Here is a 27,367-nt window from a genome sequence, read left to right as displayed (position 1 = left end):
GTAAATCAGTGATTCAGTATATCTTGGGTGAAACACAGGCTTTCTGGAACTTCTGGTCATCATTAAAACCATTTCCCCTGTAATCACTCTTTTAGCGACTGTTCTAGACCTCGGGAAGGATGTTACCTTGAGTAGAGACAATCCCAGACTTACCTTTTGAAGAGTGTTGTGTCTGTAGCCTAGGTCCACCCCTTTACCACCAGGATAGAGTTTTCAGTGTTTCCCAGACACTGGTTTTAACATCTCCAGTTAAGTGTCAGTAAAATCCTCAAAAACAATTTATTTTCTCCTTGAAGTTGCTTTTGCTGCTTGACCTCTGGTTTGTCTTTTGTTTTTTCATTGCCTACAGTGCAGTCCAGATTTTGTTTCTTTTATTCCCATAGTTGCTATTACTAACTATAACTACTCTCTCTAGATATCTCAGGTTTGAGTTTTCCTTTTTTACATTAATGTATGTCAGCCTTGATTCTGATCTTCATTATTTATCATCTAAATTCACACAAGCTCTAATAGATTTATCCACCTATGCCAGTTACTTTTCTTGTAATTATGAGCAAATATCCAATAGAGATGAAGATGGATCATAGTTTCAGATGGTTCATTTATGAAGGTTGGCCCCTTAGACTTGGGTAGATGATTGTCATAGCACACATGTGACAGCTGTCCTTCAGTTCCTGATGGGCAGGAAGCAGAAAGAAGGGGAATATGGGGAGGAGCCAGAACCAGAAAAAGCCCTCCAGAACATGATAGGTCATAGCCCTCATGAGCTGATTGTCTCTGCAGATGATGTGACAGATTTGTACAGAGTGTGCCTCATCCCTCAGTATTCCTTAATCTAACCAGGGTGGCAATCACAACTAACTATCACATTATCTTCAGTTCTATTTTCATTTATTCATTCAACAAGCCCTTAATGATCACCATGTGGATGACAGACACAAGCAGGAGGTTGCTGGCGTTCACGTCTGTGGGCACTCTCCTTCTTGGGGCTTGTATCCTGAGAGTGAATGCAAATGAAGGAAAAACAGATGCACACACCAAACAAAATATTGGGCTCTGTGTATAACTAAAATAACACATGGTGAGATAGTAGGAGGGCAAATCCGAAAAGGCCTGTGTGAGGTGATGGCTAACCTTAAATCCCCAGTAGAGGTCACAAGCTGACTACACAGACTGGGAGGAACAAAAGCGTTTCTGAAAGAGGGAATGTGCACTGTCCACACTACATGTGCAGTACACCCAAGGGCAAAAAGGAAATTCCTTAAGGGATCAAGGAAGACCATGGCGGATAGTTAGAAGTGCAGAGAGAGTGGAAGCGAGTAGTGCAAAGGAGGAAATAAAGACTTTGGCAGGAGTATGCAGAACATCAAAGCTCCAAGATACTGTTGTATCAGGCTCAGATCATAGTACTATGAACCCTACATGTCTTTGTTTCTGATGTAATAATATGCAGATCCCTTCTAATGATGAAGTGCTCTTCCTGGTGTACATGCTGCTCATGATTCGAGCCTTAGACTCTGCAACAAGCTGCATTTGATTGATGCCCATACACGGCAGTTGTAGGCCTCCCTTTCACTTGTCTTGTCCCATGCCTTTTCCTCACTTGGAAAGGCCCCTTTCCCTAATGTGATCACCAGGGCAACCTCTAGGACTCATCTCAAGCCCTACAGGACACCATGGCTGTGATTTCAGGGCCTTTGGAACCTTTGGCTGATCACACAGCTAGTGGCTCCTGAGGATGCTTGGAGTCTGATCCTAATGAGGTACCTGACAGGACTAGTACTCAGTACATACCAAAGGCAAGGCAGGAAGGTGGTTTGCTTTAGTTAGGGCACTGGATCAGAATCTATTCTATTTAGTATAATAATGTTTAATCTTTTTTCAAAATTGAAATTCAGCTAACATGAAAATAAGACTTTCAGATGTGATTTGCATTCATCAGTTCATCTAGTTGTAAACAGGGCTTAACAATCAGAGAACTTATTCAACCTGATAGAATTGTCTTTGTTATGTGCTGTCTTGCTATTTAGAATACCATAATTTCATATTATGACAACTTATTTATAGATAGTTGATCACAGAGAAGGGTTTGGCTTCAAAACAAAGCAAATAAGTTTGCTCTTCAAAAAGCTAACCTAGTAAATAGCAGATTACTTACTTGTAAACTTGATACACAAATGGTAGCACATGGGAGTGTAGCTCAGTGGTAGAGCAAATACCAAGGATGCACAAGGTTGTCTGTTTGATCCTCAGCACTGCAGATAGGTAGGTGGGTGGGTGGGTAGGTAGGTCGGCAGGTAGGCAGGTAGGTAGGTAGAGTTGTAATCTCAGCAGGACATATTGAAAAGCCATTATCATTTAGAAAATAGAAACCCTGAAGTGCTTCCGGATGCTGACAGGTCACTCTACTAGCAAGCTGAAGAGTACATTTTCTAGGAATCAGGTGTTTAATTTTCAGAATTTGCCCATGCTTATTTTTTTGTACTCATACTGTCATCTACCTGTCTCTTATTCAAAATATGTTTATTGTATTTGCTATGCATATGCTGGAGTACAGATCACATCTTACTTGGGAAATAGCATAAATACACATAATTATCAAGTGGAGACCAAGACATGGAGGAAACAGTGAGCAAGCATGGTCACTGTTTTGCGTATAACAAACTTTATCCAGCTCCTTTTGCGTATGTCCTGGTGAGTATGACAGATTGCCACATAGATAAGGGTCATTTTGAGTCATGTGATACTGCAGTTAACCAACTATAAGTCATAAACATTTTCATGGCATTACAGTCTCATTGGATTGACTATTCATTGTGAGGTGAACAAGATAGTAGCTGGCCTGGATTTTTCTAATGCTGTAGTTGAGAATACACGTGAAATAAATGTGAACTTTTATGTATTGGATTTCAGGTCATATACACTATTTCTTGAGACACTGAATAAATCAATGCCTTTTGTCTTTGCACCCTGACAAATATGGTCCTATGTCTAGAAGGTGGAAGGTATATTCCATTCACAATAAGATTGGATTCAGAATGAAATCTCATTCAGATACCAGTGTCAGCCAATGACTCTAAAGTGATAATTCAATAACATAGCCTTGGTATTTTGCTATATTCATCTGGTATATATTATTATGTAAAGAAATGACTTGGAGATTAGGTTTTTTTTTTGTTTAGAACTTAGGAGCCAACTGTGTAGAGAATAACAATTTTAGCTAGGGTTTCTATTGTTGTAAAGAGACACAAGGAAAACATTTAATTTAGGGTCCCAGAGGTTTAGAGGTTCAGTTCATTGTCATCATGGTGGGGAACGCGGTGGCAAGCAAGCTGACATGGTGCCATGGTAGTAGCTGAGAGTCCTTGCAGGCACCAGGAAGTCAACTGATACCTTGGGCAGTATCCTGAGAATAGGAAACCTCAATGCCTCCACAGTGACACACTTCCTCCTAATTGTACCACTCCCTATGAGTTTATGGGGGTCAATTACATCTAAACTATCACAGTAACAAAGATGTTTGTGGCAGGGAAAGTCTATAATCATACATACAAGATATAGAATTCTGTGATTCTATGATTAGGGTTTCCAATGCTGAAATGAAAGATCATGTTTGCTTCACATTTGCAAGATGCACATGTTCTTCACTACAGCAGAGAACTGGGAAGGTCCAAACAAACTAAAATCTTGTCCACAATAAATATCCAGTCCAAAGGGACTGTAATGGCATGGAAAACTGTATGGTCCCGAGTTGGCACCTGTTATATCACATGACTCAAATGTCCCTTATCTATATGGCAATCTGTCATTCTCGGTGATACATACGCAAAAGGAAATGAACAAAGTTTTGGGTGATGTTGAAAGCTGGAAAATTCATATCTACAGTGTTAGATAAAAATCAAATCTCCCTGGAGTCTACCAAGCATGTGAGAAGTACAAGTTAATAGTGAAACTCTTATACCACAGTTGGTGAATCTTCTCATTTCAATGGCTATAACTTATATGGTAGTTTCTCATCAAAAGATTACATCCAGATCTAAAATTTAGAAGTTTCTAAAGCCAATAAAAACTTTAATTTTAACAGAAGGCCGATCAAACACAAGGGTGTTTGAAACTGTTCCAAACTGAATCAACTATAATATTTTTCAAGTTTAATATTCACACTGACATGTTTGATTCTATTATTAAGTCAAACATATTTTTTAAATCAGCCTATTCAAATACCCTGTAACTGGCATTTACTTAAAATATTTTGTTATCTTTAATAAACTCAATTTTTTGTAATGTAGAAAAATTTCTTCTCCAACCAAATCCATTTTGAAAGGAAAAGCAGTGTGAGAAAGAGTCTTTAGTGTCTTCAGGAGCCTTCTCCTGAGCAGTGGTGGGGGTCAAATGACTTTGGGCAACAGGGGCTGACACCTTAAGAGAAGGGTTGTTTAGAGAGTTTGTGCCATCAAACCCATGCTCAACTGTACTGAAACCCCCTCATATGTTGTACTACCACTCAGAAGATGTCACAAGTGGCACATTTAAATGAAGACTTACATTTAATTGATGCATGGATAAAGGGAATATTGTTTTAATGTAAGACACAAGAAGCATGATGTCTTTTGGTCTACATTTACTAAGGAAAATATATACAAATAGAACTTATTCTTTTAAAAGTTATAATAAAAAGGGGCTAGAGAGATGGCTCAGTGGTTAAGAGCACTTGTTCCTATTATAAAGAATCTGGGCTCAGTTCCCAGCACCCACATGGTGAATAACAACTGATTAACTCTGGTCCCATAAGACCCAATGCCCTCTTGGTTTACATGGGTGCTGCAAGTATATGGTACACAGACATCCATGCATATAAAATATCTATACACACAAAATAAAAATAAATAAATCTTTTAAAATTTATATTGATAGGCATTTTATTGAGTAAGACATCTTTCTAGAGTTCAGATTCTGAAAATTATTTTTGTTCATATGTCTTTCTAAGGAACCAATATGAAAGACAAAATTTTCAAGTATAGAAATTAAGGTGGGATATTTCTCGCCTCCTCTCAATTCCATTTTGTCTCCTAGCCAGTCTTTGCATCAACCTCTTCAAATTCTTTTATTTAAGAATGCGCCAAAGATAATGAAGTAAAAGACTGTCATTTGAAGAAAGAAGTGGGAGGGGGTGGAGATGGAACAATGGCAAAATCAGCCGTTGCTATGTGTTTCTCTATATAGACATAGTCCGCCTAAAGACGAAGAAATGACTGAATCCATACATTAATATCTTGTATATGTCTAATGAAGGAATAAACCTAGACAAAAATCCTCAGTGCCAACTAACCTCCCGAACCACTCAATACTAACTTTGAAGAAGTCATGTATATATAACACACAGCATCTACGAAGAATTCCTCACTTACCCAGTGTAAATCTAGACCAAACTAATACAGGAAACACAGAGACTAGACAAGTGTAAGAGATAAAACATTTTCACATAATTGGCAAAATATCAAAGTGGGAAACTATAAGAAAAGTGAGTGTGGCCGGGCAGTGGTGGCGCACGTCTTTAATCCCAGCACTCGGGAGGCAGAGGCAGGCGGATCTCTGTGAGTTTGAGGCCAGCCTGGTCTACAAAGGCTAGTTCCAGGACAGCCTCCAAAGCTACAGAGAAACCCTGTCTCGAAAAACAAAACAAATCAAAAAAAAAGGAAAAAGAAAAAATGAAAATGAAAAAGTGAGTGTGTTCCCTCAGCAAATAAATTGCCAAGGTAAAACTCAAAATGAAAACTGGGGCAGAAAAATACACATCAAAAGAAACATAAGCCACATGTCAATGACAATGTAGGACATCTGTTGGGATCCTCACTGAAGACAGGTGACAAAGAAAGGGTGCATTAACACGCATGTAACCAACCGAGAAGTAATAGCTACATCTATGAAGATACCAGGAAATTTTTATTAATCATTTTTAAGACAAGATAATGGCACTACAGTTGTATTTTTGGAAAATCCCTTCACCTTTTACTGGTAGTACTAATGTTTTTGCAAGATGAATTGCAAAATGTCTGAGTGATCTTTTTCACAACAATCTAGTGGGTAGAGGGACTGCTTATATCAAAAAGTGACAATGGATTTTAACTGGGTATTGGTAACCAGACATTCTAACTTTTAGGTATGTTGAAATTTTCACAACAGAATGTTCAGAAAACTTTCAAGGGAGGACTGTTAGGGAATAAGAAATGGACCGGCTGGAAATTCAGGAGGGATGATGTAGCAACAGGGGAGAAATAAGAAATTCCACATATATCTATATAAAAACGTCATGATAAAGTTGCAGTCTTAGCTAATTAACGTGCATGGAAAAGCTACAGAGAATTTAAAAGCCAGAGGGAGGAAAGACTTACCCTGCTGGATATCCTTCATTTCTAAATGTAAACTAGATATCAAGATTCCCACAGTTTGAGATCGTTTTCCATCCAATAACTTGATGATCTATAGTTTTAAATAAAAAGAGAAAACACAAACATAGATGACCATGCAATCCTTCAGAAAAAAACACCAAGGACTTTACGACTTTAGATACATTGATATACTAATGGAAAAACTGACCCAGTATCACAGGTAGTGGACTTAATGCTTAAATGGAAATTAGCATGTCTACATTACTGACAGTTTCAAAATAAAGGAAATCCCATGTAGACAAACACCAAAAATATCCCTTTTACTGATTTTCTTTTCTTTTAGGTTTTAAAATACTGGGCCTGACTAGATTGCAGACTAGACTGGCCGAGGGACAATGACCTTTTGCCTCAGCTTCCAAGAGCAGAGATTACAGGAATGGGCCTCCACTTCTGGCTACTCTGACCTCTTCAGACACAAGAGTCCTAGAGAACAAGACATATGGATTCTGACTGCTGCTAGGTAAAAGCAAGCTAATCCACAATCACGTCATTATTCAGACAGACACAGGGGTGGGAAGGATGTTATCACAGAAAGCCTCCCTTGGCTAAAGAGTGCTACCCCACCAACGGACTCACATGCTGTGTCTTTCTGTTTCCCCAAAACAGGGAGGGAGGCAAGCTAGAGTGAGTATTTCTATACTCTGCCCCTACACATGTACTGAATTTTCATTATGTTTCTAACAAGACCTGCATGCACATCCCTCCAAGTTTCTACTTATCCAGTCTTTCATGGTGAAATAAATCAGATTCCTCTTCAAAACCAGACAAAAATGGACACAATTATGACTGAGATCCTCTTTGCTGGTCATTGTTTTCTCTCAGTTTTGAAAGTTTTGTTCTATTGGATTTTGAAGTGTTACCACAGAAAACCCACAGCAGGAAACACACTATATAAAAATCCTCAAGTTGTTTACAGTGCAATATAACTCACAGTGCTAATTACACACCCTTCATCATACACCATATTGGTAAAAACTTTTCATCTTGAATGATGGAAACTTTATCTGAATGGCAGTCTCATCACAGCAACAAAACCCTAAGACAGATGTCAAATGTTGTCCAGTGCTCTCTCTATGTCTTTTGAGATGAGCAAAGCTTTTAACCTTTGTTTTGTTGATGTATCTGAATCACACACACACACACACACACACACACACACACACACACACACACACACACACACACCAGGAGAGGGAGAGAGGGAGAGAAGGAGGGAGGGAGAGCAACAGAGATACAGAGACAGAGAGAGAGAAATAGAGAGACAGAGAGGGAGACAAAGAGAGACAGAGACAGAGGAAGCACCAGCCATTTGAGCATCATGGTGATAAGCCCTGTGTGACTATAACATGTGAACCTTCTAATGTTATCTTGAATTTGGCTTGATAGTATTTTGTTGGTGGTATTCATCTATATTAATCAGAGTCAGTGCTGCTTTTCATTTGTTGCAGTATTTTGATAAAAGTGAAATCCACACTTTCATAAAACAAATCTGCAAGTGTTCCAATTTCAGATTTTTGAAGAGTTTGCAAAGCAGTGGCCTGGACTTTTCCTCAAGTATTTGGTAGACTTGTCCACCATTTTCCCTTCTGAGAGACGCTGGAGCTGTGACTCGGTTCTCTTCTGGGTGAAAGTTATTCAGATTTTCAGATTTTCTGTTTCCTCATGATACTGTCTTACAGGTTTCTAGAAATTGAGCCATCTCATCCAGGTTACTCAAAAATTTGGCATATCAAATATGTATATGTATATATATATATAGTTATTCACATTGGTTTTTATATTTGTTTTCTGTGACATGTTATAAAATCTGTCCTTTTGGGGTTTTGTTTTTTTTTTTTTTTTTCAAGACAGGGTTTCTCTGCATTGATTTGCAGCCTGTCCTGGAATGCACTCTGTAGACCAGGCTGGCCTTGAACTCACAGAGATCCACCTGCCTCTGTCTCCCGAGTGCTGGGATTAAAGGTGTATGCCACCACTGCCCGGCTATTCTTTTGTTTTTAATTTCACATTTTTGAGTCTCCTCTCTTTTTTCTCTTTCCAATGAAAGATTTGTCAGATTTGTTTATCATGAAAAAAGCAGTTTTATTTACTTTCTGGCATGCTTCCAATCCTTCTTTTATGTACCCATATTCAAATGTTTACTGTTTCACCCTTCTGCTGACTCTGGGCTTAGTTTGTTCAAGTTACACAATGTATGGAGTTACATTGTTAGGATATTTTTCAATGTACTCAGTCAGCCCTATAAACCTTTCATTATGACTATTTTTGCTATCATGTAAGGTTCAGTATGCTGTGTTTTGCTTTTGTCTCAAGCAACCTTTCTATATTATTTTGAGTTTCTTCTTTAATTCACTAGTTGTTCAAAATGTATTGTTCAACTCTGACTTATTTCTGATTTCTCTAGTTTTCCTTCTACTATTATGCTAGTTCCATTTCATTGCCATCACAAAGGCAACTTGGTATGTTTCAACATCTTAAATTTATTGAGCCTTATTGTATGACCTAAAATCCTCTCAACTCTGGACAACGTTCCAATTGGAAGGAATGTGTGCTTCATTCCTGACAGTGGAATGCCTTGAAGAATCACCCCTGGGCATACACAGGGGACTGATACCGGGATCATCACGGATACTCAAACCTACTCATGCTCTATCCTTTTATTGGATGCTTAATACTTATTTGTACTGCCAATGCAATGCAAATTGAAGATCTGTCATACAGTATTGTTCTGGGTATAATGATGAGAAATGTATCTGCTTATGTTCATTCCAACTATCATAATCCAACTAGATGAATGAAAGGCAGACAGTGCCCCATGACTGCAGGAGAGACTAAGGAAGTGAAAATGCTTCAGTGGAGCATTCCAACATGAAACTCCATGTGCAGGGGCCCAGAACGGTACTTGCCCAGTTTGTTTCATAGAGTTGGTGCTGATGTTGGTCGTGTGCATAGTTACAAGCACTTTTTTTTTTTTTTTGGTGGATTGACTATTTTATCACTACATAGTATCTTTGTCTTTTGGAATAGTTTTTTTGACTTAGAGTCTGTTTTATAGAGTCATATTTTATATGATCATTTGGCTTCTGTTTTGTCTTGGCTTTAAAATGCCTTATAATTGTAACAGCCTCTTTTAAGCTGATCACACATACACAAGGCTTCTACTCTTATTTCTTCACTCCCTTGTACTTTGCTACTGGTATCATGAATTGCATACTTCTGACTGTGCAGTCAAGAATGCATTATGAAGCCAGGTGGTGGTGGTGCATTCCTTTAATTCTAGCACTCTGGGAGGCAGAGGCAGGCAGATCTTTATGAGTTTGAGGACAGCCTGGTCTACAGAGTTCCAGACAGGCTCCAAAGCTACACAGGGAAACCTTGTCTTGAGCCCTCTCCAAAGGAATGCATTATGGTTAAGCTTTTTATACTATTCTTTAAATCTCTATGGCATGGGTAAAAAATTATTCACTCACAGCCATTAGGATATTGTATATTTGTTTGGATATTTTCCTCACCAGTGAGCTTCGTACACACATGCTTGTGTTTGTGTGTATGTGTGTGTGTGTGTGTGTTTCAGTCCACAGAATAAACATTTGCCTTATTTTGTATAAAGCTCATCACTAAGTGAGCGGTGAAAAGCTTCTGCAGCTGCTGCTCATCTTTGTCTACTCTTGCTGTTGGTTAGGAGCTTTCGGGGTTGTTTTATTTGTTTGTTTGTTTGGTTTTTGCTTTTGTTTTTTTTTTCCAGTATTTGGAATATAGCATCTTTTAGGCTGGAAAATTCACTGACAGTTATGGCAGTGGGCCTTCCTATATAACAAGTGGCTTTTGTCTTGTTGCAGTCAAAATTATTTCTCTGCTTTTACCTTCTGAAGATTTGTGTCCTATTGGGGTCTCCTCTTTGGGGTCCATTATACATCGAGATTCAGGAAGCTGGTTTCCACACCTACACAAAGGCCATTTTCTTTTGTCATTCTGCTTCTCTCCTCCCATCTGCTTCCATTATGTGCTGTTTGCTCTGCTTGGTGACATCCTTTCTCCCCGTCCTAGACTTTCTTTCCTCTTTTTCATTCATTACTTTAGCTTTGAATTTGCCAGCCACCTCCTCTGCCCGGGTAAGAAAGCTGCTGAAGCTTTGCAGTCATTTGTCAACAGTGATTAGGCTTTATCACCTCACAGTTTGTATCTGCTCATTTCCAATGCCTTCCATGTCTGCTAATCTCTCACTCTGTCCCTGCCTCATTTCCCCAGCTCTCGGATCATCACTACCACAAATACATTACCTGTGTTTGCAACTATAAATTCAAGTATTTGTTTTGTACGTGTGCTAGATCCTAGCCTCTGTGCTTCTCTGTATGCCTTGTTACTTTGGGCTGGTATATTTATGAACAAAAAAACAAAAACAAAAACAGTGATTTCTCCAGTCTTTAGCCTTACAGATTGGTTTCTGTAGAGACAGTCTCCTGCCAATAAATAAGCCAGGGTGAGTAAGAATTCGTAGGCCCATGGATGAGCATTCTACAGACATGTGAATTCCCAAGCTCTCCATGAAAGAGGCCTTAATGGCTTCTCCACACTGCAATTCTTCTTCCACTGTTGTCTGGAGCACCATGACTTCTCTAGAGACATTAAAATGTTCCCAATTCACTTTAGCTCTCATCAGCCCCCAAGCATGTCAGGTCCTATGCGCAAAATGAGTTGAGTAAGAAAGAAACCAGCTGAAAAAAAAAATAGAACAATGTGTGCAGCCTCCACTCTTTCCTCTCATAACCCGTGGGGGAAGACACTGAGCCATGCTGGCCTCTGCCTGTACTCCACAGGTGCTCTGTAGCAATGGCAAGCCACCCAGCCATCTCTTTCTTGTTCCCAGTAGTCCCTCCTCATGGACAGTATGCTAGGCTTGTCAGCACTCTTAAGTCAGGAAGACAGAAACCAGTCCCTGGGCAGCCCTCCAAAAAGCCAGAACACTGATTGCATGCTCCAACTTTTTCTTCCCAAGGGAGAAACCAAGAGTTGGGGGTTTACTCCATCCCACTCTACACTGAGAAAAGGGAAGAGCAAATGGAAATAAGTACATGCTAGCTAGCATAGTCGCCTTTGCTCATAGCCTCCCCCAACTTACATCTTCTCTCAGATTCAGACACAACAGAAGCTGGTCTTTCAAGTGCCTTCAGAATATAATAGACAGAAATGACCATCTTCCTTATTTCCCTTCCTAGAAAATCTAAGAGTTTTCTGTAGTCAACTACACAGTGAGCAGGGAGGGCACACTCCAATGTGAAAATGCTACACATTTCCCTGGCATCTTTAGTATGATATTCTTTAGGGAACAAGACACTCGGGAAGCACTTAACAGATTTGTCATAAGGAAAATTGGTATGTACATGGGATGAGGAGGAACTGGTCCTTTCTATTTTGCCATCTTGACATGCTTCTGAGAGGTAGATAGACGCAGAAAGAGAGGCGAGTAGTTACAAGTGGCAGGTATATAGTAGGCATGTGCCCAGCCCCAGGTGGATCACGTGGCTACAGTGAGAGCATGAACCATTGCACTGAGGCTGAGTCAGGCCACATTGCAAGTGGCCCGGCTCTGCAGTCATCATTGGAGGACATGACCCAAACAAACTATAATTTGAAATGTAGAGTGAATAAAAGAGAGGGGGAGAAGGAATATATATTTTAAAATACCTTCCAGTTGTGTCTAATGACTAAAGGGAAACAAATGGAAACAAAATAAAGCATACACAAACCCTAGACAACTTCTAAACACACCAAAAGAAACTGCTACACATTATGATGATAAATTCCCATTTAGTCAGACTGGCACTGCAGGCTGTGAGGAGGAAGGGTTAGGATAGGTAAAGGAAACTAGAAGGCTGGATGGGAGAACAAGATTTTTGGTATTTGCTTCTCCTGGGGGGGGGCAGAGCAGGGTTCAGGCACGGAAAACTCTGATGCTAAAGACTCCAGCTGGCCAAACGTGGAGCAAAGATGCAAACCAGGCTCTACAGAGTTAGGTTCGCAGATGTATTTGTGCTGTGATTTTTGTTTTTCACTCTCCTTTTGTGAATTTGTATTTTCAATAACAGAAACAAATGTCTTTTTGATGTGTGTGGTACATGTATGCGGGTGTACAGGTTCCAGAGGAGAGCATGAGGTACCTTCCTCTATCTCTCTCCACCTCATTCTTTAAGATGAGTCTTCTGCTAACAGACTGGCTGGCCATCCTGCTCATAGCATCCACTTGGCTCCATCCTTCAGTGCTGGGGTTACAGACACACACAGCCATGCCTGGCTTTTTATGGAGTACTGGAGATTTGAACTCAGATCTCTTTCCCCTCAGTCATCCCCCAACCCCACAGATACCTTTTGAAATTTAAGAGAGGTAAACTATTTAAAAATGTAAGGTTTAACTGGGTGATGTTGATGCATTCCTTCAATTCCAGCATTTGGGAGGCAAAGGCAAGCAGATCTCTGTGATTTTTGAGGCTAACCTGATCTACAAAGCTAGGGCTGTTTCAAAGAGAAACCCGGTATCAAAATATGTGTCAAGATATGCTCTCCTATCTTCTTATTTTACTCTCTAGTTATTGGCACGGGTAAAAGTGAGTTTTCTACAGTCTACACGTAAACAAGTGCACATGCCCACATATTTACAGGATATATATGTGTGTGTGTGTGTGTGTGTGTGTGTGTGTGTGTGTGTGTGTGTGTGTGTGTGTGTCAAGTGGTACACTGGGGTTGGAGCTCAGAGACAGAGTGAGTGCCTAGCATAAGCAAAGGAGGTCCTGGGTTCACCAGTGAGAGAAAAGAGGCAACTGTATGTTTTCATCTGTGCAGACTTGTTTATTTTTGTTTTTTCTCATTCTACAACTTTTGTCCTAGTCCAGAAATATATCCCTGACATGTCCCATGTTCATATAAGTAAAGCCATTATGAAGTATGTGGTATTGTTTGTGTCTTCTACTGAGGGACTTGGACTTTCCCAAATGCTGCCAATTAAGAATGTTGCGCTCAACACCAAAGGAACTTACGTATAATCATGAGTCTGTTTTTCTGTAGGACAGATTTGCATTTGTTCAAACAATTATTACTATTCTAAAATTTGACACGCCTCTCCCGATTGGCTTTAATAGGTTGGTAGAAATTTACACTCTCACAAATATTTGGCAGGATGGTTGTCTTTCTGCCATACTTATTCTTTTTATTACCAAGTAAAATCTATTATTATTTTTTTTAAAAAGGTAAAATCTGTTTCATTCTTTCCATCTACAATTTTACTGATATAATAGTAAGATTGCAGATTTGGGTTATTGGCTTCATGTTCTTATGAACTGTCTTCATATCCTTTTTGGCATGTTTCTAAGAACTAGATTTATTAGACTGGTATGCTACAAAGGAATTTAAATAAAGACAGCTGAACGGGAGGAGGGAAGATTTTCCAAGACTGCCATAGAGAAAAGGCATTTTCTTAAAGGGCATATGTGGCCTGAGAATTACCCTTTACTGAGTCCCAGTCCACCACACCTTCAAGAGACCAGACATACAGTTAGGAGCACTGAGCACTCTAGTATGGTAAATTTTACACCATTAGTGGCCTCCTGTGGACTTGATGTAATGTTTCTTGGTTCTGGAATACTAAAAGGTAAATGTAGCCCCCTCAAACTAGGGGTGATTTCAGAGTCCCAGAAACCAAAACACTTGACTCAATTCAGTTTTTAACTATGATTAAAAACTCAGGGTCTCCTTACCAATTATATTTCCATGAACTGAGAAATCTGCCGCTCTAATTGAATACTTAGAAGAAAACATGCAGGCAGAAACAAAGAAAACCAACAGAAGAATGAAGATTTCATAGAGGTTGAGTCTTGGAATTATTTGATTTTCTACCAACGACCATTATTTTGCCTTAAAAGTAATTTTTGATAATTTTTAGGATCAATATAAAATTTCAAATAATCAGAATTTTATTTTATAGAAATTTCCCTTGGATCTTCTTTTATTGCATTAGATAAATCATTAGTAAGCTAATTTCTAGATAGACAAAGTAAATTTAAAGAATTCTTCTTGGAATAGAGACAGACCGTATGACAAGAAGATGAATGAGTATTGGACTTTTCTTGCTCCAAGTTTATTGACTTATCTAAATAGAGTGGGCTTGAAAGAAACCAAACTCAACTGATTATATCTCCATATTTTCAGATTTAGTGAATATTCTAGACTGTTGATCATGATGATTACTAGAAAATTTACATTTCAAACTTGTCTGAGATTGCCAGATATTAAGTATCTTTTTATAGAAGTATGATGATTAATTTTAAAAACTTTTAACAATTTAGAATCAATGGAGAAAAGAGACTCAATTGAGGAACCATCTAGATCAGGTGGGTCTCTGGGTATTTCTGGGTAATTTTCTTGGTTGTTAATTAAGTAAGAAGACCCAGTCTACTGTGGGCAGTACCATTACCTAAGCAGGAGGCCTAAACAGTATAAAACAGAAGAAAGTTGGCTGAAAGAATTGATCGGCATGGATACATTCATTTTTCTTTGCTCTCGACTATGAATGTGGTGTGGCAACTTTTCTCAAGCTCTTGTCTTTGTGATTTCTATGCAATAATGGACTGTACTAAATCCTTCCCTCCCCTAAATTGCTTTCATTCAGGGTGTTTTATCACAGCAACAGAAATTGAATGAGGACAAGTAAGAGATTTAACTGATATATTTTCAAAATAATCACAGAATTCTAAATACAAAAGGTTTTATCAAACCAATTAGATAAAAAATATATCATTAAGACCAACTCATTTCATTTAGTAATCTGGTTTCCATTACTCAGGACAACCATTTTTTAAAGTTGTCTGCTCTAAAGAAACAATATAACCATCTAAAATGAAGGCTTAGGGTGACAGTATCCGTAGTTCTCCCCTTCAGCTAGATGCAGGCTGAGCTTTTGTGTTCCATTGACCAGTTGTAGAGAGTGATCAGCATCATGATTGGGTGGAACAAGTTTGAAGACAGAAATCTAAAGACTAACATTCTGTCTTTAGTCCTTGTTCATCAACTCATTCTTAAGCTAGGGTTGGATAGGCAGTATGTTCAGAACAGCAACTCTCACAATATGCAAACTGACATGTTTGCTGCAAAGGATGGAAAGGTTATACGTGTGTGTGTGTGTGTGTGTGTGTGTGTGTGTAAGTGTATACGCCTCTCTGATGAAGGGAGCTCAAAGACTAGTTTAAACAAATAGAGTAGGTAGGATAGCTTGATTGGCAAGGTGTTTGCTATTCAAGCATGGGAAACAAAGTTCAGATACCCAACACCCATGGAAAAACCCAGGCATAGTAAGGTGTGCCTATAATCCCCTAGCGCTGGGTAGGTGGAGACAAGAGGATTATAGGGGTTGCTGAAAATGTACTTATTTAGAGAAGGATTCTAAATGAGATGGCTGTTCTGTCTGTCTCTTGGGGACTCTGAAACAATTCTCAAAGTGTTACCTTTTTCCTGCAACAAAAGTCCAAAGTCAGACCTTCAGAAAATCTCTCCACGGAGGACAGCAGAGAAATAACCCTTGTATACCAGGAACCCCATGCTCAGGCACTGTTGCCCTATGACTTAGATAGCTACCATGCTGGGAGATGCTTCAAGGCTTTAGGACCTGCAGGCAGTGAGAGCTCTCATGATGCAGAAGGGCACAGGGCTGGTCCACCACCTTTCATTGCTGGACATTGGTAGGACCCCTGATTTTAACATTCTAAAGCTTCATCCGATGGTCTCACGCTAATGTTTTTCATGTTCCTGTAGATCCTGTACATAGGAAGCATGTGCACACTTCATTCCATAGAGGCTCTTCAATGGCAGTATCTAGTCCAGGTTATATGGGAAAGTTTTTTTTTTTCAGAAAGCAATTACTAGAGAACATGAGGATTCATACAAGTTTGCTCATCCAATGTGTGCTGTATTGAACTAAAGAGTTCAGAATCATTTAACCCTTAACGATGAGGAGATGTCCAAATTTTGTTTAATTTATCCCTCTGGTGCTGTATATTTAAGTATGGATCAGATTTTAGATCTGGTGTGCTCGAACAAATTATGAAATTCTATTATTTGAAGTCATTCTCTTACAAGTCAGAGATTTATTTCAGCTAAACACAAAAACTTTCAATCCCTTAGGGTACCCAGTCATGCATCTTTCTTGATTTGTCAGAATAATCAAACTCACTCCCTACTAGCAGGTAACTCTTCTTAAGGAAAGGTGTTATTTTGCACCTGACTCCAATTCCTTCACTCCTCTTTCACTATGTGTTGGCTGGGGAAGACAGACACCAGCTGCTCACAATCCCCTGCACCACGCCTGGGAAACCACACATGCCTCTTAACAAGAGTTGCTTTATATCCTATCCGGAAGAATCAGTTTCTGAGAATGTTAGCAAGCCCTCAGTTTATCTCAGTTCTATCTGGAGTCAGCAGAACTTGACAGCACACAGCCTTCATCTTAGGTGTAATTTCAGTCTGGGGAGAATGTGATTCAGGCAGCATTCTAGTGACCTACAAGCTGACCTCATGTAGGGGCAAATTCACAGGTTGCCTTAAACCCTGTTAGACATGCTTAGTTTAAGGTAGAGTCTTTCCAGCCTCCTGCCACATACCAGGATTATTGCATGTCACACACACACACACTATTACGGTGCCCAGAGAACTCCAATGGGGAAAAGGCAAGCCCACTTTCCAGTGTCGGAACCTATGTTCGAGCCAGTGTACGCAATTGGTATTTCTTACATATACAGACTAAAATGAAAAGCTGCCTCACTGAATAAGAATTAAGATAAAAATGAGAAGACAGATGGCTGCACTGGAAAAACCACACCCTCACCACTCAACTAGAAATGTCATGGCAGACAGACTGAGAAAGAATTCTTTGCCAAGTTCAAGGAGACTTTTACATCTACAGAAATCCATACATATTGCCAGCTTGCTGCCTGAACTTGGCAGACGAGACCAAGAGTAAAAATAAAAATAGATGGTTCTGAATGGACCGTGAAAGCTGGAATCAGTCTCGGATGAATGAGGAATGTGTCACAGCGACAAAACTAAGAGCCACTTAGACTTTTTCTCCCGTGGAGTCTTGTCTTTGATGAAATCACAAAGATTGATTCCTACAGTTACATGTCTACTGGACACCAGGCACATTCAGATCTGTAACAGATCCGGCACACTGTTTGTTCTTGGGTTTAGTTCACAGACTTGGACCTTCTTAGTCTCAATCATGAGAGTTTTGTCACCCATGAGGTCTAAATTATCACAGAACCTGGAGGACAGGCCTCCTGTCCACTTAAATAGATAGGAGGGTGGACAGTTCCTTTCACAGAAATGATACATAGCACATACCCACAAGTAGCATACTTTCAAGAATGTAGAAAAATGGGTACATGGCTTGTCTAGGTTAGACTGGACAAAAGAGTGGAGAACATGAGAAAATGAGTAATTTCATCTCCCAAAGTTAAGCTTCCAAAGGGGCAACCTCTATTTTTTTAACGTAATATGCTTCTGATTAGTTTGATACTGGCCTTTTATACTTACAACAACAGCCCAGGTTTTATATATATGAATATATATATATGTGTGTGTGTGTATATATACATATATATGTATTAATTTTCTTTTTAACTATGTGCATGGGGAGTATGCATGTGGGCACAGGAGCCTGAGCAGGTCATAGAAGAAGTTGGATCCCAAGGGCTAGGGCTTCAGGCAGCTGTGAACCTAATGTGGGTGCTAGGAACCAAAGTCAGGTCCTCTGAAAGAGCATTGAGACATCTGTCTCACTGAGACATCTCTCCAAGCCCAAGTTCCATTTTCATACCTTTGGACAAGTGGTGTCTTGATCTTCATATCAATGCTCACAAATACTAATTCATCCTCTTCTGATGACAAGTTAGCTCGTTTTATTCACTGTGATCTTTACATTGCTCAGTCTCAGTGTTCCAAAACAAAACAAGAGACAGACATGACAGTCATTACAGAAGTTTTGGGTTGTTTTTTGTTTGCTTTGAGATGCGTTCCAACTATGTCACCCATGCTGGCCTTGAACTTGTGATCATCTAGCCTTAGTATCCTGAATGCTCACATTTACAGGCCTAAGCCAATAAACCCAGCTGTCTTAGTTATGGAGGCTTGAAAACAGGCACAATCTTTCGTTCAAGAGGAAGAAAGTGGGCCGGGATGTAGCAGTGTAGAGCATTGTCTAGCATTCATGTGGCTGCCTTGGGTTAGGTCTCCATTGTGGAGTGTTTGGGGGAAAGGGGGAAATGCTAGAGACATAATCCCGTTTTATAGCTGTGGCTTTTCTTATGACTCTGTGTTGGTTAATTCTATGTCAACTTGACACAAACTAGAGTCATCTGACAAGAGGGAACCCCAACTGAGAAGATGGCTCCACAAGATGGATCTGTAGGTAAGCTTGTAGGGCATTTTCTTAATTAGTGATTAATGTGGTGGTTTCAGCCTAAATTATAGGTGGGGCCTTCCCTGGGCTGGTGGTCCTGGGTTCTATGATAAAGGAGGCTGAACAAATCATGTGGAGCAAGCCGGTAAGCAGCACCTCTCTTCATGAGCTCAGTTCCTGCCTCCATTTTCCTGCCCTGTTTGTTTTGGCCCAACTTCCTTCAATGTTCTGACTTCCTTTAAGGATGGACAGTGATGTGGAACTGTGGTTGGCTCTTCATTAGCCACAAAACTTCTGTAGTGACTATTGCGTCCATCTCTTCTTTTGTTCTGGAACCCTCTGACTGAGAAATGTAAAGATTACACTGAATAAGACAAGCTAACCACCAAACGTTGGTGGCACACACCTTTAATCCCAGCATTCAGAAGGCAGAGGCAGGCGGATCTCTGTGAGTTCGAGGCCAGTCTAGTCTACAGACAGCCTCCAAAACAATACTGAGAAACCCTGTCTCAAAAAACTAAAAAAAAAAAAACTAAAAAAAAAAAAAAAAAAAAAAGACAAGTTAACCTGTCACCTTCTGTCTGCAAAATAAACCATTTCTTCCCCAGCTTGCTTTTGGTCATGGTGTTTAATTACAATAATAGTATCCTTAACTAAAGAAGACCCCGTTTGCCTTTGCTCATATGGAAGTGAATGGAGATGGGACAGGTAAGCAACTACTTCTCCGAGTCAGTGGCAAGAGTGGGTACCATCTGGAGAGAAGAGCTGGCAGCCATATTGCTTTCTCCCCCTCAGAGACAATGAGCACTTCCTTGGACACATGATTGTTCTTAGGCAGGTGCCCAGGAAAATAAATGCAGACTCAGGTCTTGCCTGTCTGTTTTTCCATGCTCCACCCCCTGTCACTGGCATGGCACCAGAGGGGATAGTTGGCAGGCTCCATGGTGCCATATTATGAAATGTCAACTGACTTGGTGCAAACAAGCCCCAGCTGCTGATGGCCAGTGTAGCCCAGCATGCTTCTGGGCAGAGGCCTCTGTCAACTGGCCTGATAATGTCATTAAAATGAGCTTTCCACACGCAGCCTGATAATCTGCCCCATTAAATGTTTCAAGGGAAACTGAGCTTCCCTGTTCTGTCAAATGTTAGGTCTGACTCTCTTCCATGGCCTTATTTTTGGGGACACATAAAATTGCCCCGATGAAGTTTACTTTAAGGATTTGGGCTCCTTACCAAGAAATGTGAAAAGGCGAATTGTCATCCTGTCCGGAGTCTGAGAACACATTTGGCAAACCCACCCCCCCACACTGATGAGACTGAAAAACTCTTTTATTGGTTTAAAAGCTGGTGAATTCTGTCCTGCAAGCAAGCTCAGAGGAGGCCACAGCAGGTGAAGGCTGTGGCTGTGGTAGGGGAGCAGTGAGGGGGGGTGACGGGCCGAAGTTTCTGAAGGTTTTAGCACTTTTGTGTTAAATAGAAAGCCCCCAATCCAAATCACATATTTTTCCCCACTGATCATGAATCTTGACTGATGAAATGACCAAGAGAAATCACTGACTGTGGGTAGCTTGATTTTCAATTTCTACATTGAAGATTCAAGAGAGAAGTTTTAAGTTGCCAGTTTGGGTCGTTTGTTAAGTTAGCCTTGAACGGTCACAGGACATGCTTTTCTGATGCTTCTAGCAATGCCTATACCATTGGTGAGGGGATTACAAACTAAAGGTGTGTTTCCTGTAACTGAAGGTTGGAGTAGTGTTGAAACATATGTCTGCAGCTTTATAAAGATTTGTTTTATTTTTGTGTATGTGTGTGTACATAGGTGTATATGCACGTGCATGTGGGTGCTCACTGACTTCAAAAGAGGACATTAAATGCCCTGGAGTCAGAGTTGTAGGTAGTTGTGAGCTGCCCATGTGGGTGCTGGGAATGGAACTCCAGTCATTTGCAAGAGCAGTACGTACTGTTAACCACTGAGATACGTCTCTAGTCCCTGTATATTATTTATAAGTCCTGGATGATTCAGATGTCTTTTTTGGCTCGTTAACTAGCTGGAACTGTGCTCCAGTGTCAGTCTCCACAGAATCATCCACAGTCAATAAGGGTAGCAAAGACATTTTTCTCATATAAGACAAATCCCAAGTACACAGACTACTGTGTTACCCTTCTAAAATCTCTAAGAACAAAGTTTGTATGATGTTTAGACTTCCTGTCTCATCTCTATATAATCTCCCATCTAATAAGAAAACCTTGAACCTAGTCTTTTATATGTGGTTGGTGGCGCAAACGTGCTTTCATTTTTATATATGGTTGGTGGCGCAAACGTGCTTTCATTTCCCAAGTCTGAAGCACTAGCTCATCTCCTGAAAGGAACATATGCTCATAATTACTCCAAGCTGCTCAGAGATAATGGACAACAGAGAAGTTATTATCCTCAATGTCATCATATGTCTTTGATATGATAATCATTGAATTCAAGATATCAGAAATGATGGATGGCCTTTGATTTTAAGAATATCCAAGATGCAAATCACCTGGCTTGGTCAGACTCCGTTATGACTGGTAAAGATCAACCTACAGTAAGCAGTCCAGGCTTCAGGACCTTCAGCTACTAGATGGTGACAGCTGACACAGAACTCACAAGGAAATACTTCATCCTTTAAAGATATCTGAGGTGACACCACAGCTTCCTTTTGCAGACTCACTTTACCTAGAGCAATTCTCAAGAGTCTTAACTGGATACCACTGCTGGAATGTATGCTACTCTGTTAACTCTGAGAAGCAGCCACTCACATGGGCATCACATTGCTTCTTGGGGCAGATTTTCTTCTAAACACGTAAGATGATGACCCCAGGACTCATTAAAATGGAAAGCTGGGGTAGTACTGTATGAGCATGTATTACAGTTACAGGACTGCTAGGCCATGGGGTGTGAATCTTGAACACTGCCACTCTGACCGGTCTCCTGCTCCTTCTTACGACAGTACAGCAGTAGAGGAAGGGAATGCCTATACCATTGGTGAGGGGATTATATACCTGGTCAGTCTTCTTGAGAAAGGAGTGGGTCCAGTGGTTTAGCACCATTCCTGGAGCAAACCTATACTCTACTGAGCCTAGAATCACAAATGTAAGCACCTTAAGATTTCTTCAAATGGTCTAGTTCATAATAAGCACACAGGGGATTTGTGTAGTCACCCAAGTATCTTGTGTCCTATCACTTGAAATATATCTCACCTTAAGAAATCCAAGCCATCACAATACCTTGGAATATGGCCCATCTGCCCTATTATAGTTCGTCTAAGACAGTCACATCTTCCATTTGATTATACATAAGTAGCAATTATGAAACCACTTTCTAATTAGAATTTTATTTTGTTTTTTCTCTTTTAAAGAAGTTATTTGCCACAAACACATAATCCTGTAAAATTCTTTAGCATTTCTTATTCTAGAACTTTAGAGCAATGTAAATTTTCTTTAGGGAATATTTTGCTGAATGTCATATTTAAGAATCATCACTGTATCTGGACATGATGACACATGTAGGCTAACTTAGCACTTGTGGAAGTTTGCTAGTTAGAGAGACCAACTGCTAAATACCAAGTTCCTAAACCAATGTGGAATATAAGCAAAAACAAAGAATCACTGGTGTGGGTAAAGGAACCTATAGCTCACAGTTTTTGAAGTTGTAGAGTCTTCTATACTAAGTACACATGAGTTCATTTATCCAAGCTATCATTGATGATCACTTCTGTTGTTTCCACAAATATTTTTTATGTATGTCTCCTGGTACAAACATGTGAATGTGAACAGAGGGTGTATACAGGTTCACATTAATTAAACAGAGCCACACTGCCTTGGAGCATAAGAAATACTTGAATGCTGTTAGTTGTATGTGGAGTTACTACTCTTCTTCACTCTCGCAGCATTTCAGAACTAGAGTTTTCAGTTGTTTTCCAAGCCAATGGGTCCTCAATGTACCTCTGCTTAGCTTTGTTTTATATTTTCTGAATGCTAACCATCTTCTCAAGTTTATTGGCAATTCATTAAGTCTGGCCAAATTTATTTATTATTTGTTTAGTGTATGTGTCTCTGTGGGGGTGTTCACATGCAGTGGCACATTTGTGCTGGTCAGGGGAATAAAAACAGGTCTTCAGACTTGGTGCCAAGTACCATTACCTGCCAAGACTTTGCGCTGCTCATTCCCTTTGGTGCCACTCTATTGGAAGTGAATTTTTTTAAGTGATCCATGAGAATCCTACATGTACTTTAGAGCAGGTTAATTTGTTTGTATGCATTTCAGATGTGCTTTCCAAGCTTGTGCATCAATTTTTATACTCTGTAGTACTTATTCATAAGTGAGCATTCTTTATTTTAATATGACCATCTTTCCTCTTTTGTTAATATTTCTGTTATTTTTTTCCATGTGGTACCAGGAGATACGGGTCTATATTCTTTTCTAAGACATTTTCCATTCTCATTCTGACTCTGATAACCTACAACTGATTTTTATTCACTAAGGGAGGTCGGGCTTTATTTTATTTCATTCCACACAATGTATATTCATCTTTAAAAATATTTTTTAGTAGTTGCTTTTAACCATGAATTTGAGGTACCACATTTCTTTGTTTGTTTTGTTTTTTTCAAGACAGGTTTTCTCTGTGGCTTTGGAGGCTGGCCTAGTACTAGCTCTTGTAGATCAGGCTGGTCTTGAACTCACAGAGGTACCTCTGAGGTACCACATTTCTTTCTTTATATCTTTTTTTTAAAATTACTTCCTATCTTTTTAAAAATTATTTATTATGTATGCATGTATGCCAGAAGAAGGCACCAGATCTCATCATGGATGATTGTGAGCCACCATGGGGTTGAACTCAGGACCTCTGGAAGTGCAGTCAGTGCTCTTAACACCAGATTTCTCATAGACATCTTCTTATATATGCTCAGACAGTCCTCTACTCTTTTGAACCATCCTTCCTTTTGCATCAATTACTAGCTTTCTATGCTTACCAAATCTCACATTATTTTTTGTGATATAAAGTAGATGGGGTCTTCCACTCAGATTTTAATTTTATTTATTTATTGGAGTTTGGGGTTTGTTTTGAACTTTTGTCTTCTAAATAAAATTTTAGAGTTAATCCTTAAATACCAAATGACTCTATTTGTTTCAACCGGAATACCTTGAAGCTATGAATCCTCTTGGGTAGCTGACCTAATGCTTGTCCTTCATAATGACAATATGCCTTTATTCTTTAGTTTAGATCTAATAAAGACAATATTTTCTGTATTAATTATGACTGTTTGCTTGGTGTTATCCTGAGGTAGTTCATCTTTCTTTTAATAGTATTTTCACAATGAAAATGCCAAGCTCCTCATAGCTAATACGTAAAAGTGCAATTGGTTAGTGTAAGACAACATTGTATCTAATATGCACATCATATTCTCTTATGTTTATGTTGAATTCTATTTAAAGGGATTTTCTTCACAGAAAATCAACTCTATAAATAATACTGTTTCACTTCTTCCTTCCTTCCTCCCTCCCTCCCTCCCTTCCTTCCCTCCTTTTATCTCTTTTTTCCAAGAAGGGGTTCTCTGTGTAACAGTCCTAGCTAATCTGAAACTCACTCTGAAGACCAGGCTGGCCCCAAACCGGCAGAGATCCCCTCTGCCTCCCTGTGCTGTGATTAAAAGCATGTACTAGCACTGCATGGCTCACTGTTTCATTCCTGTTGTTGCAGCATGGTTTATTTATCATTCCTCTGCCTCACCACACTGGTTTGGATCTCTACCACAATCATAAACAGAAGCAGCAGACATAGGTGTTTCTGTTTTGTTTTGATTTAAAAAAAGAAAACTTACAAATTGTCACCAAATATGCCTTTATCTTATGCCCTTTTATAAATACTTTGTTGAACACTAGCCATGCTTTCATCCATTCATAGTTATCTATAAAATTTCATTGTAAATCATAGTCGCATTTGAAAAAATATTTCTGCATCATCTTTTTTGAAAAATTATGTTGTTTTTCTTCCTTTAATCCATTAACAACCCACAAATTTTTTTATTAATTTATTTTTTACGTTCCAATCCCAGTTCCTCCTCCCTCCTATCCTCCTGCTTCCTCCTCCCTGCCCTCCCATCTGCTCCCTGGAGAGGGTAAGGCCTTCCCCTAGGATGTCTACTAAGTCTCTCCCATCCTTTCATTGAGACAGGACCAAGGAACCTCTCCACCCCATACACCCTTTTGTCTAGGCTGGTCTAGTATGTCTTCATATAGAATGTGCTCCACTAAGTCAGTTTGTGCATTAGTTAGTGACCATCCCACTAATTTATAAAAGCATTTTATAATTTTGAATCAAATTTTCCTGTCTGAAACAAGTCACCTTAATCATCAGTTTCTATTTTATGTTGTGTTCAGTTTGTTGATATTCTGGCTAGGGCCTTTGTTTCCGTCTTTGTGGTTTTCCCTTTATCTGACCTGGGTGTTCCTATCTGGTAGTGGGATCAAGGACACAGATGCTGTCAATGACATTATCATGAAGCTCCATTCCCTGAAGCACTCTTGTCTAGGGAAAGGTAGGAGCAATAAGGCCATCTGGCCTTGGTCCATGCTCTGTGTGATGATTCGAAGCCACTAATCTAATTTCCTTAGTATTTATGAAGCCATCCAGGTGCCTTATTTCTTCTTGGCTGTTCTGATAGTTGACATTTTTCTAGAGAGTTGTTTTATGTTATTTCACTTACTGGCAGGGGCTGACCCATGATCTGCCACATCCACCTCCTCTGCATCTGGAGTGACTTGTACTCTTACTTTCCAACACTTGTTACTTGTTCATTCTTTTCAATTCTGTTGAGTTTTTGAATACTGTTGCAGTTTGCAATTAAACCACTGTCTGTATTGATTTTCTGAGCTGTGCTTAGATTTTTCTTTCCATTCTCATCTCATCTTAAACTCACAGAGTTCACCCTGTGAACCTGTAACTTACAAAATCAGCTTTCAATTGTTAACTCAAAATTTCCTTCTAATTTATCTGGGTTTTTGTTTATTTGTTTTATTCTAGCTACTAATTTTGGAAGCTTCACTTTTTTAATATATAAATTATCTGATTTAAATATTTACAACCATACATTTTAATTTTACCTTTAATTTTCACACTTGATATTTTTAATTTTTTGTAATAACTATTTTCCAAATTCTATTATAATTAATTTTTAACATGACTAGTACTGATGATTACAATTTTTGAAAATGAAAGCTTTTTTTATATTGACATGTGCAAATAATTGTTTTTGTTGTTGATTGAGTGAATGGATGAATGATTTCTAACATTATCTCTTTTTTACTGAAGGATGTGGGAAAGACCTTACTGTTTGTGGAGATTTGCAATGGTCTTCCATAAGGGTTCTAAAATTGCTTCAAAACAAAGCTTTGATTTGCTAGATATAGTGCTTCACGCATGTAATTTCAGAACTTCAGAGACTGAGGGAAGAGGATCAATATGAATTCTAAGCCAGTTTGAATGAGGCTCTGCCTCAAAACACTACAACAACATCAACAACAACACAATCAAAAAAACCTGCTTGTTCTTTTTTTTTTTTTAATTTTACACAGCTACAAATATGGCAGTTAATTCAGTGTACTTGTTAATACAGAACTTAGCCTAGGAAAGCGTCATATTTAAGATCTCACCATCCCCCAAATCAGCCATTTTACTTATATGTTTGCATTATTTGTTTATAGGCCACTGTGGTCTACAAAGACTAAAGGAAGCCATGTCGTGTTACCTACTGAGCCCTGACCATGTTACACTGTACCATACATGGGCTACCATGAAAGGCAACTAAAATAGTGTCAAGAAGCAGAGGCACGTTTAGTTGTGCTTTTTATTTTTATCCCACAGTTTTCTTTCAGCATTGAGGACATTCATCTTCCAGCATCCGACTGAAATTCCTTCACTTTAATCGTAGAGTTGTGCCCCAGCAGGACCCACACAGACACAAGGGTAGAGCAACATGGATTTCTGCAAAGCCAGTGGGGCCCAAGAATCACTGAGTGAGGATGAAGCATCTGGTTATAACCTGACCTTCTGCTATCCTTCAGGATGACAGTAAGGAGGTTTTCACTAATGTTGCTGTTCTTTTTCCTGGTAATGTTGGCAATACAGTAGAAACAGCAAACATCTTATGCAGACAACTGTACAGATAAGCCTTAGGAAGGACTTGCCCAATGTAGAGAAAAGAACAAATATTTCTCAAATCTCTCAGGCCTTCTTATACTCAATCTCCAATCTTAATATAAACGTAGACTATTGGGCTTGCTAGAGAAATCACGTGGTGGCACACATATAATTCAAGCCTCTTCTACAGCCTTGCAACTGACTTCCTGTTGCTCTGAGCAGACACGGGGATCTCAGTTTATAGGTGAGAATTCTGTGTACTGATCCACGTTACACTTCCTTGTCCAAGCATATTCAGTCTCAGAGGC

General features: G+C 39.4%; 1 protein-coding gene across 5 annotated transcripts in view; it reads right to left on the bottom strand.

Annotated features, from left to right (window-relative positions):
• The window catches only part of Fmn1 (formin 1), a 361,689-nt gene that overhangs the window by 139,882 nt on the left and 194,440 nt on the right, over nucleotides 1-27,367 (bottom strand). For all 5 annotated transcript variants that reach the window (XM_021231093.2, XM_021231095.2, XM_040746011.1 and 2 more), the window contains one exon: nucleotides 6,393-6,480. In XM_021231093.2, coding sequence (XP_021086752.1) covers nucleotides 6,393-6,480 — 88 coding nt within the window. The remainder of the gene's footprint in view (nucleotides 1-6,392; nucleotides 6,481-27,367) is intronic.

Source organism: Mesocricetus auratus, unplaced genomic scaffold, assembly GCF_017639785.1.
Source record: "Mesocricetus auratus isolate SY011 unplaced genomic scaffold, BCM_Maur_2.0 Super-Scaffold_100004, whole genome shotgun sequence".
Lineage (NCBI taxonomy): Eukaryota > Metazoa > Chordata > Mammalia > Rodentia > Cricetidae > Mesocricetus > Mesocricetus auratus.
The sequence above is the reverse complement of the archived record's forward strand: the minus strand, read 5'-3'. Positions and strand labels throughout refer to the sequence as shown.